The 23,475-nt window shown below is 44.7% G+C and overlaps 1 protein-coding gene across 1 annotated transcript in view; it reads left to right on the forward strand.

Annotated features, from left to right (window-relative positions):
• SEMA3C (semaphorin 3C) overlaps positions 1–23,475 on the forward strand; it is a 265,500-nt gene that overhangs the window by 170,265 nt on the left and 71,760 nt on the right. The window contains exons 8-10 of the mRNA XM_063926949.1: positions 7,440–7,582; positions 9,230–9,344; positions 11,167–11,236. Coding sequence (XP_063783019.1) covers positions 7,440–7,582; positions 9,230–9,344; positions 11,167–11,236 — 328 coding nt within the window. The remainder of the gene's footprint in view (positions 1–7,439; positions 7,583–9,229; positions 9,345–11,166; positions 11,237–23,475) is intronic.

Raw genomic sequence — 23,475 nt, forward strand, 5'->3', positions numbered from 1 at the left:
AAAGGCTAGGAAGGAGGTGACGACGAAACATTATCACCGTATCTGGAGAAAGTATGTATCTTGGTGTGAAGCTAAGAATGCTCCTACGGAAGATTTCCACTTGGGCCGTTTTCTCCACTTTCTACAGACAGGAGTGGATATGGGCCTAAAGTTAGGCTCCATTAAGGTACAGATTTCGGCCCTATCTATATTCTTCCAGAAGTAATTGGCTTCTCTCCCAGAAGTCCAGACTTTTGTAAAGGGAGTGCTACACATCCAGCCTCCATTTGTGCCCCCAGTGGCACCATGGGACCTTAACATGGTGTTACAGTTCCTAATATCTCACTGGTTTGAGCCTCTTCAAACAGTGGAATTAAAATTTCTCACTTGGAAGGTGGTCATGTTGTTGGCCTTGGCATCTGCTAGGCGGATGTCCGAATTGGCGGCTTTGACTCATAAGAGCCCCTATCTCATTTTCCATGTGGATAGAGCTGAGTTGAGGACTCGTCCTCAATTTTTGCCTAAGGTGGTGTCATCGTTTCATATGAACCAACCTATTGTGATGCCTGTGGCTACGGGAGACTTGGAGGATTCCAAGTCCCTTGATGTAGTCAGGGCCTTAAAAATTTACGTAGCCAGGACGGCTCGGATTAGGAAAACAGAGGCACTTTTTGTCCTGTATGCAGCCAACAAGGTTGGCGCTCCTGCTTCTAAGCAGACTATTGCTCACTGGATCTGTAACACGATTCAGCAGGCTCATACTACGGCTGGATTGCCGTTACCAAATTCGGTAAAGGCCCATTCCACTAGGAAGGTGGGCTCTTCTTGGGAGGCTGCCCGTGGCGTCTCGGCTTTACAGCTTTGCCGAGCGGCTACTTGGTCGGGTTCAAACACTTGAGCAAAATTCTACAAGTTTGATACCCTGGCTGATGAGGACCTCATGTTTGCTCAATCGGTGCTGCAGAGTCATCCGCACTCTCCCGCCCGGTTGGGAGCTTTGGTATAATCCCCATGGTCTTACGGAGTCCCCAGCATCCTCTAGGACGTAAGAGAAAATAAGATTTTAAACCTACCGGTAAATCTTTTTCTCCTAGTCCGTAGAGGATGCTGGGCGCCCGTCCCATTGCGGACATATTTCTGCATGACTTGTATATAGTTGTTGCTTACAAAAGGGTTATGTTACAGTTAAGATCAGTTGTTGGCTGATACTGTTTTGTTCATACTGTTAACTGATTGCGTATATTCCAGGTTATATGGTGTGGATGGTGTGGGCTGGTATGAATCTTGCCCTTAGATTAACAAAAATCCTTTCCTCTTACTGTCCGTCTCCTCTGGGCACAGTTCTCTAACTGAGGTCTGGAGGAGGGGCATAGAGGGAGGAGCCAGTGCACACCCATCTAAAGTTCTTTATAGTGCCCATGTCTCCTGCGGAGCCCGTCTATACCCCATGGTCCTTACGAAGTCCCCAGCATCCTCTACGGACTAGGAGAAAAAGATTTACCGGTAGGTTTAAAATCTTATTTTCACCATTTCTGTAATCGGAACCTATTACATAACCCCTTTTAGTATTTTTTTTTCATTAGTTTTTATTGACTTTTAAAATATAAACAAACATACTGTGCATACAAATGAAAAATGGAAGGGGGGGGGAGGTGGAAGGGAAGGTGGGGCAGTGCTTTTAGTTCAATAAAGTTAACATTTTAAATTAAGGGAGAGTGACACGCCAAAGCGTTAGATGTCCTCTTGCAAATTTTATTGAATACTTGGTATAACGTTTTGGTTTTGCCTATGCTCTTGATAAATGCTTTTATGCTAATTCATTGTATGTTGCCCTTGAATACCACATACTGTAGTTCAGCTCTTCGGTGTGCCTCGCTATAAAGCAGTTGTGTGGCACATTCATGCCCAGTAATAATAAGCAACTCTGCCAGGTAGATACACAAGAGAAAGACAAAAGAAATAAATACTGCATTGTTGTTCGTAAAAGCAGAAGAGCATGTACAATATAACAATCTCTGACAGTGTTCTACTACTGCCAGTAATCACATATAGACCATATGCTAGTATAGTTTGATACAGTATGACCTCACATTGACAAACACTCAAACTAAACACAATTCAAACATTTAAAATTGAAAGATAGATAGATAGACAGACAGACAGATACATACAGAGGCGTAACTAAGGGGGGTTGATCAGGGCATGTGCCCTGGGCGCCTTGGCAGGCCTAGCAGAGGGGGACGGCAGCCAGTGCATCATGCACACTCGCCCCTGCTGCTCTGGCTCTGCCCCCGGGCCGTCTCTCATTCCACTGCTATGTGAGGAGAGGAGAGCGCAGCACCTCTCCTGCACTCTCCTGCCTCTCAGTGTGCTCAGTGTCTGGTCTAGCGGCGGCGGGGCGAGTCTCCTTGGTTTGGTTTGTTAGCCGATCAGAGCTCACGGACCGGCTCCTGATTGCCTGCCGGTCCGCTAGCTCTGATTGGCTAACGAACCGGCGCCAAGATACCCGCAGCCGGAGACCGGACTTCATGGTTCATTGAGGGGCAGGCGAGGCGCTGCGCTCTCCTTCCCTAACATAGCAGCGGGCAGCACCAGCGGTGAGCGGGGGGGGGGGGGGAGCGGGGGCAGAATGTTTATCTGGCAATGTGTATCTGGCGCTGTGGGGCTATGTTTATCTCTGTGGGGCAATGTGTTTCTGGCAATGTGTATCTGGTACTGTGGGGCTTTGTGTATCTCTGTGGGGTAATATGTATCTGGCACTGTGGGGTAATATGTATCTGGCACTGTGGGGGCATATATGTATCTGGTACTGTGGGGTAATATGTATCTGGCACTGTGGGGGCATAAATGTATCTGGCACTGTGGGGCAATGTGTATCTGGCACTGTGGGGCAATGTGTATCTGGCACTGTGGGGCAATGTGTATCTGGCACTGGGGTAATATGTATCTGGCACTGTGGGTTAATATGTATCTGGCACTGCGGGTTAATATGTATCTGGCACTGTGGGTTAATGTGTATCTGGCACTGTGGGGTAATGTGTATCTGGTACTGTGTAAAAAGGGGACTCTGACTGCATACTGTGTAAATAGGGGACTCTACTGCCGTAATGTGCAAAAATGTAATGAAGGTGTGCTGAGAGACGACACAAGGGGGAGGTGATAGTGTGCTGAGAGACGACACAAGGGGGATGTGATAGTGTACTGAGAGACGACACAAGGGGGAGGTGATAGTGTGCTGAGAGACAACGCAGGGGGAGGTGATAGTGTGCTGAGAGACAACGCAGGGGGAGGTGATAGTGTACTGAGAGACGACACAAGGGGGAGGTGATAGTGTGCTGAGAGACAACGCAGGGGGAGGTGATAGTGTGCTGAGAGGCGACACAGGGGGTAGGTGATAGTCATGTTGGCATGCCCCATATATAGTGGCCATGTCCCTTATGGTATGTGACCACGCCCTTCTGGTGCGTGGCCATGGTCATTTTTCGGCATGCGCACATACTTGATTTTGTGGGTATATATATATATATATATATATTTTTTTTTTTTGGGTGGGGGGGTTAGCCACTCTTCTTCTTGCCCTGGGCTCCTAAATAAATACATACATACATACATACATACACAATCTAATTGCATACACATCATGGCCTTATATAATAGCAATAATTTAAGGTTAAAACCAATCTGTTTCTGTTGCTTTAAAAAGTCTGGGATTGCACCCGTGCCTGCATCTCGCAGGTCATTACATAAGGCGCCTTCTAGTTTCAGTGTCTACGGTTTGTTCTGTCTCTGTTCATACACAGGACTGTAGCAGATGGACAATAATGCTTTTTCAGTTAGCACAAGTCTCTTGTTAATGAAGTCTTTCAAATAATGAGCCCAGTAATGAATGTACAGACTCTAAGGGGCCTGTTTGTTTACCAAAGTAAATTTGCAGGATATTCGTTAAAAACACCCAATTTCTGGGACATCCACAAATTCCCAGTATACTCTGAATGTATTGTATATAGGGGACTGCAGAAGATATCTCCGATATCTTCTGTGGCCCCTAGTTTTTGCATGCAATAGTTCTCTATGGGGACTGCTTTATTTTAAGAAATTATAATTATCAGGTCTAGAACCCAATAACTAATAAATATATCCTTAAGTGTTAGACAGCTAGAATGCCGTCAATAAATACATTACAACTAATATTTTTTTCAGCATTGCTTTGCCAATGTATGGGACAATTTAAAAATATCATTATTAATTTCATACTATTAATAACATGTTTTAAATCACTTTAAGAAGTTATAGGGGTATATTCAATTGCGGTCGAATTGCCGAAATTGTTGAAAAACGGGGCATTTTCGACACATAAAACCTGTCGAATTGGATTCGACAATTCAATACAGTACTTTTCGACACCTGTCGTTTCATTTTCGACTTTTTGCAATTTGAAATTTTTTCAATTCGACATGTCTGCAATGTTAAAAATGCGGCTTTTCGACAAAAGTATATTCATTTGAAGAATGTCGATTCGACAACAGTGCTTTTCGACAGTCATTTCGTCAATTTCATTCCGCCTCATTTTTCTGTCATGATCTAATAAATTTTTTTAAAAACATGTATTTTTTTGTTCTTTTTTGATTGCTAATAGCATATCTATTTATATTTGAAGGGATTATCTACTTGGTTTGTCTATTTATGAGCCACGAGTATTATTTAATAGATTTTTTAAAAGAATAATTATTTTTTTTACTGGCTACAATAATATGGAGAGATCAGTGCATGTTTTTCAGTTGGAAGGGGTGTGAAAAGGTTAAAAATCCTGAAAAAAATTGCGTGGGGTCCCCCCTCCTAAGCATAATCAGCCTCGGGCTCTTTGAGCCGGTCCTGGTTGTAAAAATACGGGGGGGAAATTGACAGGGGTTCCCCCATATTTTAACAATCCAATTGGTCCGTTTTTCGACAGCGGGACTGTCGAATCCGTTATTTATTGAATATGTTGAATTCTGGTCCCGGGTGGAGGGTTTTGCCTGTCGAATTGTGTTGAATCCAAAAACTGTCGAATTAACGCCGGAATTCGACCGCAATTGAATATACCCCTTAATATTGTTGCTTTACCCCCAAAACAAAACAATTATTACTTGCCATGGGGTACCACCTCCACTAAAACGACTAAATACGTATCTACTTCTGTGATTTGTAGCATATTAGATGTATATGGTATCCATGTTATTACAATTTAAACACTAGTTGTACTTTAATTGAAATGATTGTTCTTCAATCATCTTACTTATACCCCTTTTCCACTAGCTAAATTTACCCGTGTTTTTGCACGGGGGCGCGCATCAACACGGGTTTTTATTAAGTGGAAATGGCTCAACACGGGTTGAGTGACCCTGGAATCCTGCCCGGGTAGCTACCTGGGTTGAACACAGTAACACGGTAATGACCCGGGTAATTGTGCAGTGGAAACGGTCATTACCCGTGTTTCAGAACCGAGTAACAAGTGACATCAATAGGCTATTACAGCGCTTACCCGGGTTAAGTGGAAACAGAACCGACCCGGGAATAACCCGTGTCGAAGTGCAGTGGAAACGGCAGGGCCGACACTTGTTGTAGTCGGTACTCAGGTGGAAAAGAGGTATAAATGATCTGACATAATATTATAGTATAATCTCTAAAGGACAGTAATTGAATCCTCACATCATGAGCATATTATACTATACTATTTGAAGCATTTGTTTTACTTGTATAGGGAACACAAATCCACAGTTATAAACAAACATTTGCAGTGATGACTTGATAAACAATGATTGCTACTTGCCATATATTTTGCCTTAATGGCCCAGTCAAATTTTGTTACTAAAGTAGCACTGTGCTTACTCTGATCTTGTTCCCCATAAGTATCAGATGTTGCAAGGGCGTAGCTACCATAGGTGCAGGGAGTGCAGCTGCTATGGGGCCCAGAACTGAGAGGGGCCCACCGTCCAGTCACAGTTACATGTGTTATATACAAGAGCATAGCTACCATTGGTGTAGGGAGTGCAGCTGCTATGGAGCCCGGAGCTGAGATGGGCCACCTTCCTTCTCAAAGTTACATGTGTTTATATACATTTTTCACCATTGGGTGGTACATAGCTGTTCTTACAAACTATTAACTAACAATATATCTAGTTAGGCCCCTGGACCTGTACATTGTAAAGTGATATAAAATTAACTGGAGAGCATTATAATGTTACATAATATAAACTGGGGCACTGTAATGTGAGATAATATGAACTGGGTACATTCAGGCCCGGCGACAGGGGGGGTCAAAGGGGACACCTGTACCGGGCCCCGAGGGTTGGAGGGGCCCCTTGAATCAGGGAAATAAAATATAGGACGCACTGCCTATTTGAAGTGAATGCCTGCCCAGCTGCAAGTCACCTAAAAAATTAATTAAGTGTCCAGTCAGAAGCCGCAATACCTCCTTCCGCGCCTCCCCCTCCTTACCCTGTCACTTGATATGGTCCCATACCGTGGCACCAACGTCGTGACGTCATGACGCTGGCCCGCCGGCACTTCCCTGTCTCCTGCCTCCGCTGAGGAGCTGTCCAGAAGCTGTGCACAACCTCCCGCTGCCGGCCTGTCCACTGGTGTGTGACACTCGGAGGGAGAAGATTGCAGCAGCCCCCCGCAGTGCTACACACGAGAGAGACACCCTAGCTGTGGTGACAGTGAGTCCTTCCTGGACAGTCTATGTCTGCTTCACAGTATGTGTGTGTGCGTATACAGTATATGTGATGTGTATGTAATGTATGTAGGTATGTGTATGAGTGTGTTTGTGCTCCAGTAACGGACACAGTGCACTTTTGTTGTGTGTTTTCCAACTATGTATTGTAGTGTTTCAGTATATGCACAAATCTAGTGCCTTGTATTTGGTGATGCCTGTATTGGCACATGCAGGTTAGGGATATTTAGGGAGTGGGACGGAGGGGAGGGGGGCCCCAGAGATATCAGTGTAATGGGCCCCTAGATTTCTGTTGCCGGCCCTGGGTACATTGGTATGTCAAAATGTGAATTGGGGCTACTGTGTTACATATTGTGTACTGGCAGCCCTACAATGTGACATAATATGAACATGGGCATTACTATGATTCATAAATGAAATTAGGGCACTACTATGGTTTAGAAAATGAACTACTGAGGGGCACTATTATAGGGCATATAATGAACAACTGCTGCAGAGAAGTGTCTCTAGAAACATTGGGACAGGGGCCTTCAGAATGCTGTTATGGGGCCCACAAAGTTCTGGCTACGCCCCTGTATAGTTGGTTTGTAGTTGCAGTGTCCGGATTGTAAGGAAAACCTTTTAACATGTTGTCCATGCTTCTCTCTATGTGGCTTCTCCAGTAGAGACTAATAATGTGAAAAACACTAGACCTACACGTAATTACTTTAATGTATGTTGTAATAGGAAATATTTTATATTGTAGAGCCAATTTTTGTGGATGCACAGCTCCTTCCAGATGGAACAGACCCAAATGATGCAAAGGTTTATTTCTTTTTGAAAGAAAGATTGACTGACAGCAGCGGGAGTACCAAGCAAATCCATTCCATGATAGCCAGAGTCTGCCCAGTAAGATGTGTTTATTCATATATAGCAGTACCAGACAATCTAATACAATGAAATAATTACATCTGTGCTGGACAGTCTGAGTGCATTTCCTGCTCATGATCAGCACAGGAACTAGGACAGGCACTATTACACAAGCTCCGACATCTAATATGTTCATAATTCCTTCTCAGTGTCTAGTTATTTCCATCTGCTGTATGTTCATATTCATTGCATGTACATAAATGGAAATAACTGCAAGTAAGTAAAAATAAAAATGAGGTTAAATTGGTTATTATTATTATTAATAATAAATATTTATATAGCACTCAAAGTGCTTAAGAAGTAGTAATTTATCAGTAATTTAAAATATATCTATTTACACAAAGAACTGTACTTATATCCATAGAAATGTATTAAATGCATGGCACTCCCCTGTCCATTACACGTGCTATTTACTATTCTAGACAGCTGATCTCTCCTCATTGGGGGGTGCACCTACTGGAGCAAGCGCATATGTCTGGCCATCTACTGTTTCCTATGTCTTAGTATTCACTTTCACCAAGGCAAACTGTGTGTTCTAATTACTAATATTTCGACAGCTAAACACAAAGCTGCTTTCTATGAGCCACCTTCTAAGTGTAACACAAGTGGCAGCTTATCTGTTATATTAAGAGCTAGCTTCTCAGGAATTCCGCTCGTAACATAGGTCAGATTCTATATTTATATACTATAAACCACGCCCTCTACATTAATGTAGTATAGCTATTACCTTATGTTTAATGATTATTGTGGTTAGATATTTAGCAATCAAACCTATTAAGTTCTTCCTTATTTGTAAATATTGAAGACAATATGTCAGAGAGAGCAGCTCTAGTACACTTTTTCCATTACACAAGTGCTTCACCTGTAAAAATGTGGCATACAACATGTGCATACCCTCCAACTGTACCTTTTTGGCAGGTACAGTACCCTTTTTATCGTCTGTACCTGCCATAAAGGGCTTTGTACCGATTTTTGTGTGTAAAATGTTGGAGGGTATGCATTTGTACAACTTACCATTCTGAAGTCATCTTGCACACTAGAAACAGTATGTCACATTTGCATGTGGTGACTCCCTAAACATACTTTGGACAGCTTTAGAACTCCATGTTTTCCTTCTCAAGAAAGGTGGAAGATAGATAGATAGATAGATAGATAGATAGATAGATAGATAGATATCAAGATTGACACAATCTAAGTGCTGTTAGCCCTAGCTCAGTTCAGCAGTGTATTGTAAAACTCTGGGTTCTAGCAAAACGTTTGCCGGAGTTCAGTAATTACAAAAGCAGACGTTCGCCTTTTTCTGCATATATATTTTAAAGGCTTCCTCTCTCCCACCTCTGCAGCAGCTTTCTGTTGCTACCGTAAATGATCCTGCTTCCTGAGCTTGTACCGGAGAACTCCAGGGAGTTTGCTCATAGTTTAATAGTGTGTTTTTACTGGGAAGAATTGAAAGTTAGGAAAAATAAGCTCAGAATATCTCTCTTGCCTTCAGAAGCTTTCTAAAATAATGGAGGTAGTTAAATCATGTGGTGTCATAAATAGGTCATCTTATAACTTTAATAACTGAACACTGTGAAAGATATGGTCACCACTGTTTTACTGATGAGGTAATATGTTGCATTCTAGAATGACATTGGTGGACAAAGAAGTCTTGTTAACAAATGGACGACGTTTTTAAAAGCACGGCTGGTATGTTCAGTTATGGACGATGATGGGACAGAGACCCACTTTGATGAATTAGGTGAGACCATGACAGAGATGAGCAGTTTTATGTGTGTTTAATTAACATCTGTAGACGTACATAACTACAGATTGCTATTTAAGAAGTATGTAACATTTACAATAGTTACATTGATACAAATACATATGTAATCTGCAGAGTAGAAAACATTGTTGTGAAAAATGATTTCATTTAATATAACTGAATATGTGTCAAAATATATATTTTGAGGGGTTTATAAACATGGCATTCTTTCCTTTGTACCTTGTGAGAATGCCGTTTTATATGCAGGAATGAAAGCTATACGTTAAATACACTTTACCATGGAGCCGCTGCGGCCGCTGTACTTAATACACACTCTACGTACTTTGTATGCTATTAGCGTACAAAGTCCCGTGCTGTGTACGGACTTAGCGTACAAACGCCGCGCTGACAGTACAAAGTACACACAGCGCGTACACACCCAATGAACACACTTTAAACCTTATACAGCAATGTGATGCGTTACTAATACACTTTAAACCTTATGCAGCTATGCAGTGTGATGCTATTACACTTTAAACCTTATGCAGCAATGCAGTGTGATGCTATTACACTGCATAACCTTAGCAGGGAAAGAAAGACACGACACTAGTCTGTGGCTAAACCACTGGGTTCCGACACCACAGCGTATTATTGCTGAAAGGGGGTTACAATGCAAATAATACAATACAATATAACAGAGTAAATGGCTACATTCAATGGTACATACGTGAGTGGATTCGCTTGCGATACCCGGTCCGGTCCTCCGTCATCTGATAGATAACATTGTGAGTCTTGTGCCTGACCAGGCCTGCAGCAGGCTCTCTTTATACAATTCTTCCAAAAAGCAATACAATAGATACTGTAATCTTTGTCCATTGGACACAGGGATGCACATTTACAGTACAGGAGAGGTCATAGGTCGGTTTGAATAGGTAGGCGATGTCTTTCCCAACTGCTCTTGTGGGTGGTCTCCTCTGGATTCCCGCCGCATACATAATGTACAGTAAATACAGTTTATATCTATATTCTGCTCCTGCACATAACTATCCGCAGGAACATGCAATCTTTCTCAAACCAACACCGGAATGTTACCCTTAAAATACCCTTCAGCTGAATACCAAACACCACCTTATAACCTTGTTCTGTCCCCTCCTATTCTGTAAAGGTGAATCCCTTTGTTCTGAAACCATTTAAACTGCTGTTACTTTCTGATGTGGTGCAGGGAGGCTATGTGTACATTGTGCACTATTTGGATTAAAAATGTAATGTGTTTTGATAGCTTTCCATGCGTTCACATACTCTACCATAAATACCCATACCACGCGCTAATGCCAGGACCGCGGGAGCGACCATACGCAAATTGCGAATATGTGCACGCACGGCAGAACAAGTACATGCGCGGAGGCCATCTGTGTGTTGTTTGTACGTGATGTGTGTACTGCAATATTTTTCGACTTTGACACTTGTCTTTTTACTCTACTAGAAATAAGCACTATTAGAATTTACACTATTATTAACTAAGCTTTTTTATAATCTTATATTTACCACGATTTTCCAACAGATGCAATATAGGATGTCACAAATGTTCCATATAATATATATACTAATACATTTAGCTGCACCTAAGTACCAGTGGGTGATAGTAATGATGTGTGAAATATATTGTGGTATTTGGCTTGTAGGACCCCTGGAAATGCAGTGGGAGTTTATGCTGCTAGAATGGAAGTGTGTATTGCTATTAATACTACTGGTAACTCATTTAAACAGTTTAAATGATGAAAGCAAAAAGTTTAACCAAAATATTTTTCCTTTACGATAGAGGATGTTTTTCTCATGGAAGCAGACAATCATCGGTCTACGCTAGTATATGGCATTTTTACTACTTCAAGGTATGAGTATTTATATTAAATTCAGAAATGTTTTATGTCATTTATAATGCTTGTTACACGTTCATTTGCAGTATAAAGTATATGGGGGGAGTCTTGATGGATTAATGTGGATTAGAGATAATAAAAAAAAATAACAGAATAAGATCATGTCTAGTTCTTGCTAGTGATGAGCGGGTTCGGTTTCTTGGAAACCGAACCCCCCCGAACTTCACCCTTTTTACACGGGTCCGAGCTATACTCAGATTCTCCCGTATGGCTCGGTTAACCCGAGCGCGCCCGAACGCCATCATCCCGCTGTCGGATTCTCGCGAGATTCGGATTCTATATAAGCAGCCGCGCGTCGCCGCCATTTTCACTCGTGCATTGGAAATGTTAGGGAGAGGACGTGGCTGGCGTTCTCTCCGTTTATGTTAATGCATTGCAAATATTTTGTGCTTGCTTATTACTTAATTGTCGGGACTGGGGAGCAGCTGTATATAGGAGGAGTACAGTGCAGAGTTTTGCTGACAGTGACCACCAGTAATACGTTGTCTGCCTGAAAAACACTCCATATCTGTGCTCAGTGTGCTGCATATATCTGTGCTCACACTGCTTAATTGTGGGGACTGGGGAGCAGCTGTATTATATAGCAGGAGTACAGTGCAGAGTTTTGCTGACAGTGACCACCAGTATACGTTGTCTGCCTGAAAAACACTCCATATCTGTGCGCAGTGTGCTGCTTTATTGTGGGGACTGGGGACCACCAGTATAATATTATATAGGAGGAGTACAGTGCAGAGTTTTGCTGACCAGTGACCACCAGTATATAATATATAGCATTACGGTACAGAAGGCCACTGCTGTACCTACCTCTGTGTCGTCATTAAGTATACTATCCATCTAGATTCTATACCTGTGGTGCATTTCAGTTGTGCAGTTTGCTGACACAGTGACCACCAGTATATGTAGCAGTACGGTACGGAAAGCCACTGCTGTACCTACCTCTGTGTCGTCATTAAGTATACTATCCATCTACATTCTATACCTATGGTGCATTTTAGTTTTGCAGTTTGCTGACACAGTGACCACCAGTATACTATATATAGCAGTACGGTACGGAAGGCCACTGCTGTACCTACCTCTGTGTCGTCCTTAAGTATACTATCCATCTACATTCTATACCTGTGGTGCATTTTAGTTTTGCAGTTTGCTGACACAGTGACCACCAGTATACTATATATAGCAGTACGGTACGGAAGGCCACTGCTGTACCTACCTCTGTGTCGTCATTAAGTATACTATCCATCTAGATTCTATACCTGTGGTGCATTTTATTTTTGCAGTTTGCTGACACAGTGACCACCTGTATACTATATATAGCAGTGCGGTACGGAAGGCCACTGCTGTACCTACCTCTGTGTCGTCATTAAGTATACTATCCATCTACATTCTATACCTGTGGTGCATTTTAGTTTTGCAGTTTGCTGACACAGTGACCACCAGTATATATAGCAGTACGGTACGGAAGGCCACTGCTGTACCTACCTCTGTGTCGTCATTAAATATACTATCCATCTACATTCTATACCTGTGGTGCATTTTAGTTTTGCAGTTTGCTGACACAGTGACCACCAGTATACTATATATAGCAGTACGGTACGGAAGGCCACTGCTAGTACGGTACGGAAGGCCACTGCTGTACCTACCTCTGTGTTGTCATTAAGTATACTATCCATCTACATTCTATACCTGTGGTGCATTTTAGTTTTGCAGTTTGCTGACACAGTGACCACCAGTATACTATATATAGCAGTACGGTACGGAAGGCCACTGCTGTACCTATCTCTGTGTCATCATTAAGTATACTATCCATCTACATTCTATACCTGTGGTGCATTTTAGTTTTGCAGTTTGCTGACACAGTGACCACCAGTATACTATATATAGCAGTACGGTACGGAAGGCCACTGCTCTACCTACCTCTGTGTCGTCAAGTATACTATCCATCTAGATTCTATACCTGTGGTGCATTTTAGTTTTGCAGTTTGCTGACACAGTGACCACCAGTATACTATATATAGCAGTACGGTACGGAAGGCCACTGCTCTACCTACCTCTGTGTCGTCAAGTATACTATCCATCTACATTCTATACCTGTGGTGCATTTTAGTTTTGCAGTTTGCTGACACAGTGACCACCAGTATACTATATATAGCAGTACGGTACGGAAGGCCACTGCTCTACCTACCTCTGTGTCGTCAAGTATACTATCCATCTAGATTCTATACCTGTGGTGCATTTTAGTTTTGCAGTTTGCTGACAGTGACCACCAGTATATATAGCAGTACGGTACGGAAGGCCACTGCTCTACCTACCTCTGTGTCGTCAAGTATACTATCCATCCATACCTGTGGTGCATTTCAGTTGTGCGCAGTATATATAGTAGTAGGCCATTGCTATTGATACTGGCATATAATTCCACACATTAAAAAATGGAGAACAAAAATGTGGAGGTTAAAATAGGGAAAGATCAAGATCCACTTCCACCTCGTGCTGAAGCTGCTGCCACTAGTCATGGCCGAGACGATGAAATGCCATCAACGTCGTCTGCCAAGGCCGATGCCCAATGTCATAGTAGAGAGCATGTAAAATCCAAAAAACAAAAGTTCAGTAAAATGACCCAAAAATCAAAATTGAAAGCATCTGATGAGAAGCGTAAACTTGCCAATATGCCATTTACGACACGGAGTGGCAAGGAACGGCTAAGGCCCTGGCCTATGTTCATGGCTAGTGGTTCAAATTCACATGAGGATGGAAGCACTCATCCTCTCGCTAGAAAAATGAAAAGACTTAAGCTGGCAAAAGCACAGCAAAGAACTGTGCGTTCTTCTAAGTCACAAATCCCCAAGGAGAGTCCAATTGTGTCGGTTGCGATGCCTGACCTTCCCAACACTGGACGGGAAAAGCTTGCGCCTTCCACCATTTGCACGCCCCCTGCAAGTGCTGGAAGGAGCACCCACAGTCCAGTTCCTGATAGTCAAATTGAAGATGTCACTGTTGAAGTACACCAGGACGAGGATATGAGTGTTGCTGGAGCTGGGGAGGAAATTGACAAGGAGGATTCTGATGGTGAGGTGGTTTGTTTAAGTCAGGCACCCGGGGAGACACCTGTTGTCCGTGGGATGAATATGGCCATTGACATGCCTGGTCAAAATACAAAAAAAATCAGCTCTTCGGTGTGGAATTATTTAAACACAAATTCGGACAACAGGTGTGAAGCCGTGTTGTTGCCTTTGTCAAGCTGTAATAAGTAGGGGTAAGTACGTTAACCACCTCGGAACATCCTCCCTTATACGTCACCTGCAGCGCATTCATCATAAGTCAGTGACAAGTTCAAAAACTTTGGGTGACAGCGGAAGCAGTCCACTGACCACTAAATCCCTTCCTCTTGTAACCAAGCTCCTGCAAACCACACCACCAACTCCCTCAGTGTCAATTTCCTCCTTACCCAGGAAAGCCAATAGTCCTGCAGGCCATGTCACTGGCAAGTCTGACGAGTCCTCTCCTGCCTGGGATTCCTCCGATGCATCCTTGAGTGTAACGCCTACTGCTGCTAGCGCTGCTGTTGTAGCTGCTGGGAGTCGATCGCCATCACAGAGGGGAAGTCGGAAGACCACTTGTACTACTTCCAGTAAGCAATTGACTGTCCAACAGTCCTTTGCGAGGAAGATGAAATATCACAGCAGTCATCCTGTTGCAAAGCAGATAACTCAGGCCTTGGCAGCCTGGGCAGTGAGAAACGTGGTTCCGGTATCCACCGTTAATTCAGAGGCAACTAGAGACTTGATTGAGGTACTGTGTCCCAGGTACCAAATACCATCTAGGATCCATTTCTCTAGGCAGGCGATACCGAAAATGTACACAGACCTCAGAAAAAGAGTCACCAGTGTCCTAAAAAATGCAGTTGTACCCAATGTCCACTTAACCACAGACATGTGGACAAGTGGAGCAGGGCAGACTCAGGACTATATGACTGTGACAGCCCACTGGGTAGATGTATTGCCTCCCGCAGCAAGAACAGCAGCGGCGGCACCAGTAGCAGCATCTCGCAAATGCCAACTCGTTCCCAGGCAGGCTACGCTTTGTATCACCGCTTTCCAGAAGAGGCACACAGCTGACAACCTCTTACGGAAACTGAGGAAGATCATCGCAGAATGGCTTACCCCAATTGGACTCTCCTGGGGATTTGTGACATCGGACAACGCCAGCAATATTGTGCGTGCATTACATCTGGGCAAATTCCAGCACGTCCCATGTTTTGCACATACATTGAATTTGGTGGTGCAGAATTATTTAAAAAACGACAGGGGCGTGCAAGAGATGCTGTCGGTGGCCCGAAGAATTGCGGTCCACTTTCGGCATTCAGCCACCGCGTACAGAAGACTGGAGCACCACCAAACAGTCCTGAACCTGCCCTGCCATCAACTGAAGCAAGAGGTGGTAACGAGGTGGAATTCAACCCTCTATATGCTTCAGAGGATGGAGGAGCAGCAAAAGGCCATTCAAGCCTATACATCTGCCCACGATATAGGCAAAGGAAGGGGAATGCACCTGACTCAAGCGCAGTGGAGAATGATTTCAACATTGTGCAAGGTTCTGCAACCCTTTGAACTTGCCACACGTGAAGTCAGGTCATTCCCCTCATCGGGCTTTTGCAGAAGAAGCTGGAGACATTGAAGGAGGAGCTAAAACAGAGCGATTCCGCTAGGCATGTGGGACTTGTGGATGGAGCCCTTAATTCGCTTAACCAGGATTCACGGGTGGTCAATCTCTTGAAATCAGAGCACTACATTTTGGCCACCGTGCTCGATCCTAGATTTAAAACCTACGTTGTATCTCTCTTTCTGGCAGACACAAGTCTGCAGAGGTTCAAAGACCTGCTGGTGAGAAAATTTTCAAGTCAAGCGGAACGTGACCCGTCAACATCTCCTCCTTCACATTTTCCCGCAACTGGGGGTGCGAGGAAAAGGCTAAGAATTCCGAGCCCACCCGCTGGCGGTGATGCAGGGCAGTCTGGAGCGAGTGCTGACATCTGGTCCGGACTGAAGGACCTGCCAACGATTACTGACATGTCGTCTACTGTCACTGCATATGATTCTCTCACCATTGAAAGAATGGTGGAGGATTATATGAGTGACCGCATCCAAGTAGGCACGTCAGACAGTCCGTACGTATACTGGCAGGAAAAAGAGGCAATTTGGAGGCCCTTGCACAAACTGGCTTTATTCTACCTAAGTTGCCCTCCCTCCAGTGTGTACTCTGAAAGAGTGTTTAGTGCAGCCGCTCACCTTGTCAGCAATCGGCGTACGAGGTTACTTCCAGAAAATGTGGAGAAGATGATGTTCATCAAAATGAATTATAATCAATTCCTCCGTGGAGACATTCACCAGCAATTGCCTCCAGAAAGTACACAGGGATCTGAGATGGTGGATTCCAGTGAGGACGAATTAATAATCTGTGAGGAGGGGGATGTACACAGTGAAAGGGGTGAGGAATCGGAGGATGATGAGGAGGAGGACATCTTGCCTCTGTAGAGCCAGTTTGTGCAAGGAGAGATTGATTGCTTCTTTTTTGGTGGGGGCCCAAACCAACCAGTCATTTCAGTCACAGTCGTGTGGCAGACCCTGTCGCTGAAATGATGGGTTCGTTAAAGTGTGCATGTCCTGTTTACACAACATAAGGGTGGGTGGGAGGGCCCAAGGACAATTCCATCTTGAACCTCTTTTTTCTTTCATTTTTCTTTGCATCATGTGCTGTTTGGGGACAATTTTTTTGAAGTGCCATCCTGTCTGACACTGCAGTGCCACTCCTAGATGGGCCAGGTGTTTGTGTCGGCCACTTGTGTCGCTTAGCTTAGTCACACAGCGACCTTGGTGCGCCTCTTTTTTTCTTTGCATCATGTGCTGTTTGGGGACTATTTTTTTGAAGTGCCATCCTGTCTGACACTGCAGTGCCACTCCTAGATGGGCCAGGTGTTTGTGTCGGCCACTTGTGTCGCTTAGCTTAGTCACACAGCGACCTTGGTGCGCCTCTTTTTTTCTTTGCATCATGTGCTGTTTGGGGACTATTTTTTTGAAGTGCCATCCTGCCTGACACTGCAGTGCCACTCCTAGATGGGCCAGGTGTTTGTGTCGGCCACTTGTGTCGCTTAGCTTAGCCATCCAGCGACCTCGGTGCAAATTTTAGGACTAAAAATAATATTGTGAGGTGTTCAGAATAGACTGGAAATGAGTGGAAATTATGGTTATTGAGGTTAATAATACTATGGGATCAAAATGACCCCCAAATTCTATGATTTAAGCTGTTTTTTAGGGTTTTTTGAAAAAAACACCCAAATCCAAAACACACCCGAATCCGACAAAAAATTTTCGGTGAGGTTTTGCCAAAATGTGTCCGAATCCAAAACACGGCCGCGGAACCGAAACCAAAACACAAAACCCGAAAAATGTCCGGTGCACATCACTAGTTCTTGCATACTTATTATGTCTGTTCCTGCTTCTAAAGGCAATAAATCTTCCACCATTTTTTTTTTTTGTAGTAGTGCCCATTAGCTATTAGTTGGGATCTCTCTACTCTTCCATCATCAATCACTTCTAGCGAGACATTTTTTTTCATTATTTCTAGTTTTATTCATTTTAAAAGTGCCATGAGCACATAATGTATTAAGGCGATCTCTGTCTAGTAACCTGTTGTGCCATTTTTACTATCTTGCAAAGCAGAACCTACTTTCTTTACGTCCCAGAGGATACTGGGGTCCACATTAGTACCACAGGGTATAGACCGGTCCACTAGGAGCCTTGGGCACTTTAAGACATCAATAGTGTGCACTGGCTCCTCCCTCTATGCCCCTCCTACCAGACTCAGTTTAGAAAATGTGCCCGGAGGAGCTGGTCACGCTTAGGGAAGCTCCTGAAGAGTTTTCTGCATTTATTTTCTGTTTGTTGTTTTCAGGCAGGTCTGATTGGCACCAGCCTGCCTGCTTCGTGGGACTTAGGGGGGAGAACGGGCCACTTCCTATAGAGTTAATGGTCCTGTTTCTCCGCTGACAGGACACTAAGCTCCTGAGGGAGTCATGCGCAAGCCCCACCACGGTGAGCATACCCTCCCACAGCACGCCGCCACCCCTAACAGAGCCAGAAGATAGGAGAGTGGTGAGAACAGCACCGGCATCCCGGTTAGCGGGTTGCTGGCGGGAATGGCGGCACAAGGGTGGGAGCGCAGCTCTGACTGCAGGCTGCGCTCCAGGGGGCTCAGAGACATACACAGCTATGAGGTTCGCGCTGAGCCACCAATGTACACCCCCACTCACTGGCTGACATGTCTACCAAGGGTTTTAATCCTCTGTGGGATAACAAAAATTACCTCACGCCAGTATAAAGAGTGGGAAGCCGAACGCCATTAAGGGGGCGGGGCTGCATTATGAGCGGACACAGCGGCTCACCAGCGCCATTTTCCCTCTGCAGATTACACTGACAGGAATCGCAGGGAAGCGCAGCTCCTCCACATAGACTCCACATCACCTCAGCGGTACCAGGGGGTCTTCGAAGGGGGGGGGGAGTGTGTGTATATTCTAAGTCCTATTAGGGGTCTTAGTGTGGTGACCCAGCTATATTAATTTAGCTATAAGGGCGCTGTGTGTGTGTGGGTGGCTCCAATCTCTGTGTCTCTCTGAGGGCACTGTGTAGGTTTAACTGTGTTTTCACCTTCTTGTGTGGGTGTCTGTGTGTCCCTTCACGTTACCATGTCCAGGGACTGTGTTTCCTGCACAGCAGAGTGCATTTCTTCCCCCGGAGACTCACTACCCTGTACCCAGGATAGTGCTCATTCTCAGGCTAGTGGGGCATAACTCCCATGGTTAGCTTCCATTAAAGGGATGATATCTAATATTTCAGCTAAATTATCTCATAATGAGAAAGAGACGCAAATTTTAAGACAGTCTATGGATGACCTGATGAATAGAGATTCAGTTCCCATACCAGTGTCTCAAACCCCCACCATTTGCCCACAAAAGCGTTCTCTGGCCCAGCTCATGCAGAATTATACTGATGACGATACATCAGACCCAGAGGAGGGTGAAGTGGATGCGATTGGGGGGGATGCTGTCCTATCACAGGGCCTACAGGCCCTGATAGAGGCTATCAGAAATGTTCTGCGCATTCCTGACAAGACGTCAGAGGTAGAGGAGGAATCTTTATTTAATGTAAAAAAGAAATCCTCGGCTACTTTTCCTGCATCAAAGGAATTGAATGCCATGTTTGATGAAACTTGGGCTAACCCTGACAAGAAATTTCAGATCCCTAAAAGATTGATTACATCCTTTCCCTTTCCTCTAGATAGAAAGAAATGGGAAAACCCGCCAATTGTCGACGCATCGGTATGTAGGTTGTCACGTAAGATTGTCTTACCTGTGCCTGGAGCTGCATCCTTAAAGGACACAGCTGACCGCAAAATTGAGAACACTCTCAAATCGCTATATATGTCTGTGGGGGTGGCCCAGAGACCCACTATTGCTTGCACATGGATCACTAGAGCTATTGAAAAATGGTCAGGTAACCTAATTGACAGTTTGGATACCTTGCCCAGGGGGGAGATAGTTTTACTCCTACAGCATATCCAAGATTCTGCTAACTTTATGGTAGAGGCTTTAAAGGAAATTGGTTTGCTCAACACGCACCACTGCCATGGCAGTGCCAGCACATAGGGTATTGTGGCTACGCCAGTGGACTACGGATGCGGACTCCAGGAAAGGAGTTGAAAATCTACCTTTCACAGGGGAGGTCCTGTTTGGGGATGAACTGGATAAGTTGATTTCCAAGGCTACGGCGGGTAAGTCTACGGACCATCCTTCCGCAACACACCCAGCTTGGAAAACCTGTTCTGCTCCAACTCTGCAGTCCTTTCAGAAGGCAAAATTCAAAGGCAAATCCAAGGGTCCTTCTACAGCCTTCAAAGGTAAAAGAGGTAAAACCAGGAAACCAGCAGCTGCAGGTTCTCAGGAACAGACCTCCGGTTCTGCTTCCTCAAAGCCTTCAGCATAACGGTGGTCCGCACTGCCTGTAAGACAGGCAGGTGGGAGCTTGATTATGTTATTTCAGTCACGTTTGGGTGACATCTTACCAGGATCCCTGAGTCACAGACCTTATCACCCAGGGATACAGACTGGAGTTTCAGGAACTCCCACCTCACAGATTCTTCAAATCAGGCTTACCAGCTTCTCCAGAAGCAAGTTCGTCTTTACAGGTAGCAATTCGAAAACTGGTACTGACTCAGGTCATTGTACCAGTTCCATGTCAACTACAAAACAAGGGTTATTACCCCAACCTGTTTGTGGTATCAAAACCGGACGGTTCGGTAAGGCCCATTCTCAACCTCAAATCACTGAATCCGTACTTAAGGGTGTTCAAATTCAAGATGGAGTCTCTGAAAGTGGTGATCTAAGGTCTGGAGGAGGGGGAATTCCTGGTGTCTCTGGACATCAAGAATGCGTACCTTCATATTATGATTTGGCCGCCTCATCAGGCTTATCTAAGGTTTGCACTACAGGACTGTCACTACCAGTTTCAGGCCCTGCCATTTGGCCTCTCCACAGCACCGAGGGTATTCACCAAGGTAATTGCAGAGATGATGTTTCTCCTCTGCAAGCAGGGAGTGAACATAATACCGTACCTGGATGACCTACTGATAAAAGCGCCTTCCACCCTCTCAACAAAACTACTTCAGGATCATGGATGGATTTTGAACCTACCAAAATCTCACCTGGAACCAACACGAAGGCTTCCATTTCTGGGGATAATACTGGATAAGGAGGAACAGAAGGTATTCCTTCCGTTGGAAAAGGCATTGGTAATCCAGTCAATGGTGCGGGATGTCCTGAAACCAGCCCGGATATTGGTGCATCTATGCATTCACCTTCTGGGGAAGATGGTCGCCTCTTACGAGGCTCTGCAGTACAGAAGGTTTTCACCTGGATCTGCTGGACAAATGGTCCGGATTGCATCTACACATGCACCAGAGGATGCGTCTGTCACCAAAAGCCAGGATTTTTCTTTTGTGGTGGCTTCAGACTTCTCACTTGACCGAGGGTCGAAGTTTCGGGATTCAAAATTGGGTTCTGTTAACCACAGACGCAAGCCTCAGAGGTTGGGGTGCAGTCACCGAGAGGGAACAGTTCCAAGGAAAATTGTCAAGTCAGGAAACCATTCTTCCAATCAACGTTCTAGAGCTAAGGGCCATATACAACGCCCTTCTACAGGCAACGCATCTTCTATAAGATCACGCCATTCATGTTCAGTCGCACAATGTAACAGCAGTAATGTACATAAACCAACAGGGCGGAACGAAGAACAGAGCAGCAATGTCAGGGTAACAAGAATTCTCTTCTGGGCAGAAAGACACGTGGTGGCGCTGTCGGAAATCTTCATTCCGGGTGTAGACAACTGGGAAGTAGACTTCCTCAGCAGACACGACCTCCACCCGGGAGAATGGAGCCTTCACCCACAGGTTTAAGAGTCCTTAACACGTCGGTGGGGAATTCCACAAATAGATATGATGGCCTCTCGCCTCAACAAGAAGCTCAAGCAGTATTGTTCCAGGTCGAGGGTCCCACAAGCAGTGGCAGTGGACGCTCTGGTGACTCCATGGGTCTACCAAATGATTTACGTGTTTCCACCTCTTCCACTGATCCCAAGAATTCTCAAAAGAATAAAAATGGAAAAGGTTCAAGCAATTCTCATTGCTCCGGATTGGCCAAGAAGGGCCTGATACGCTGATCTACTGGAGATGCTTCTAGAGGACCTGTGGCCTCTACCTCTTCGAGAGGCTCTTCTACAACAGGGGCCGTTCATCTATCAAAACTTACCACGGCTACGTTTGACGGCATGGAAGTTAAGCGTCAGATTTTAGCACGAAAAGGCATTCCGAACAAGGTGATTCCAACACTGATCCAAGCCAGGAAAGGGGTAACGTCTAAACATTACCACCATATTTGGAAAAATATGTCTCGTGGTGTGAAAACTTCCTCCGGTGGAATTTCAACTGGGACGTTTTCTCCTTTTTTTGCAGTTGGGTGTGGATGTGGGCCTACATTTGGGCTCCATAAAGGTCCAGATTTCGTCCTTATCCATTTTCTTCCAGAAACAATTGGCTTCCCTCCCTGTGGTTCAGACATTCTTGAAGGGGGTTCTGCACATCCAACCTGCCTTTGTGCCTCCCACGGCACCTCGGGATCTGAACGTGGTGTTGCAGTTCCTACAATCGGAATGGTTTGAGCCTTTACAGGAGGTTGACATAAAGTTTCTTACGTGGAAGACCATTACAATATTGGCCTTAGCTTCTGCAAGGCGTGTGTCCGAACTAGGGGCGTTGTCTCACAAAAGCACCTGTTTGATTTTTCATGAAGATAGAGCTGAACTCAGAACTAGTTAGCAATTTCGTCCTAAGGTGGTATCTGCATTTCACATCAACCAATTATTTGTGGTTCCGGTGTTTTCTGACACGTCTGCTACCTCAAAGTCCTTGGAGGTTGTGAGGGCTTTGAAGATCTACGTGAAGCGAACAGCTCGTCACAGAAAATCTGACTCGCTGTTTGTTCTCTATGATCACAAGAAAATTGGATGTCCTGCTTCAAAGCAGTCTTTTGCATGCTGGATCAGACTTGCTATCGAGCATGCTTATTCTTCGGCAGGATTGCCGGTTCCTAAAGTACAGGCCTACTCTACTAGGTCAGTGGGTTCTTCCTGGGCGGCTGCCCGGGGTGTCTCGCTTTGCAACTCTGCCGTGCAGCTACTTGGTCGGGTTCGAACACGTTTGCTAAGTTCTACAAGTTCGATACTTTACTTTGGCCTCTGAGGACCTTCAGTTTGGTCAATCAGTTCTGCAGGAACCTCCGCACTCTCCCACCCAGTTTGGGAGCTTTGGTAAATCCCCATGGTACTAATGTGGACCCCAGTATCCTCTAGGATGTAAGAGAAATAGGATTTTAATTATCTACCGTTAAATCCTTTTCTCGTATTCCGTAGAGGATACTGGGCGCCTGCCCAGTGCTTCGTTTTTCCTGCACTGTTACTTAGTTAATTAGTGTTGTTGGTTCAGCTGTTGCTGTGCCTGTTCTGTTGGGTTAGCATGGCTTTCCTTTTTGTTTGGGTGTGCTGGTTCGAATCTCACCACTGTTCTGTTACATCCTTCCTTAGGATATGTCCTCG

The sequence above is a fragment of the Pseudophryne corroboree genome, chromosome 6, assembly GCF_028390025.1.
Source record: "Pseudophryne corroboree isolate aPseCor3 chromosome 6, aPseCor3.hap2, whole genome shotgun sequence".
Taxonomy (NCBI): Eukaryota; Metazoa; Chordata; class Amphibia; order Anura; family Myobatrachidae; genus Pseudophryne; species Pseudophryne corroboree.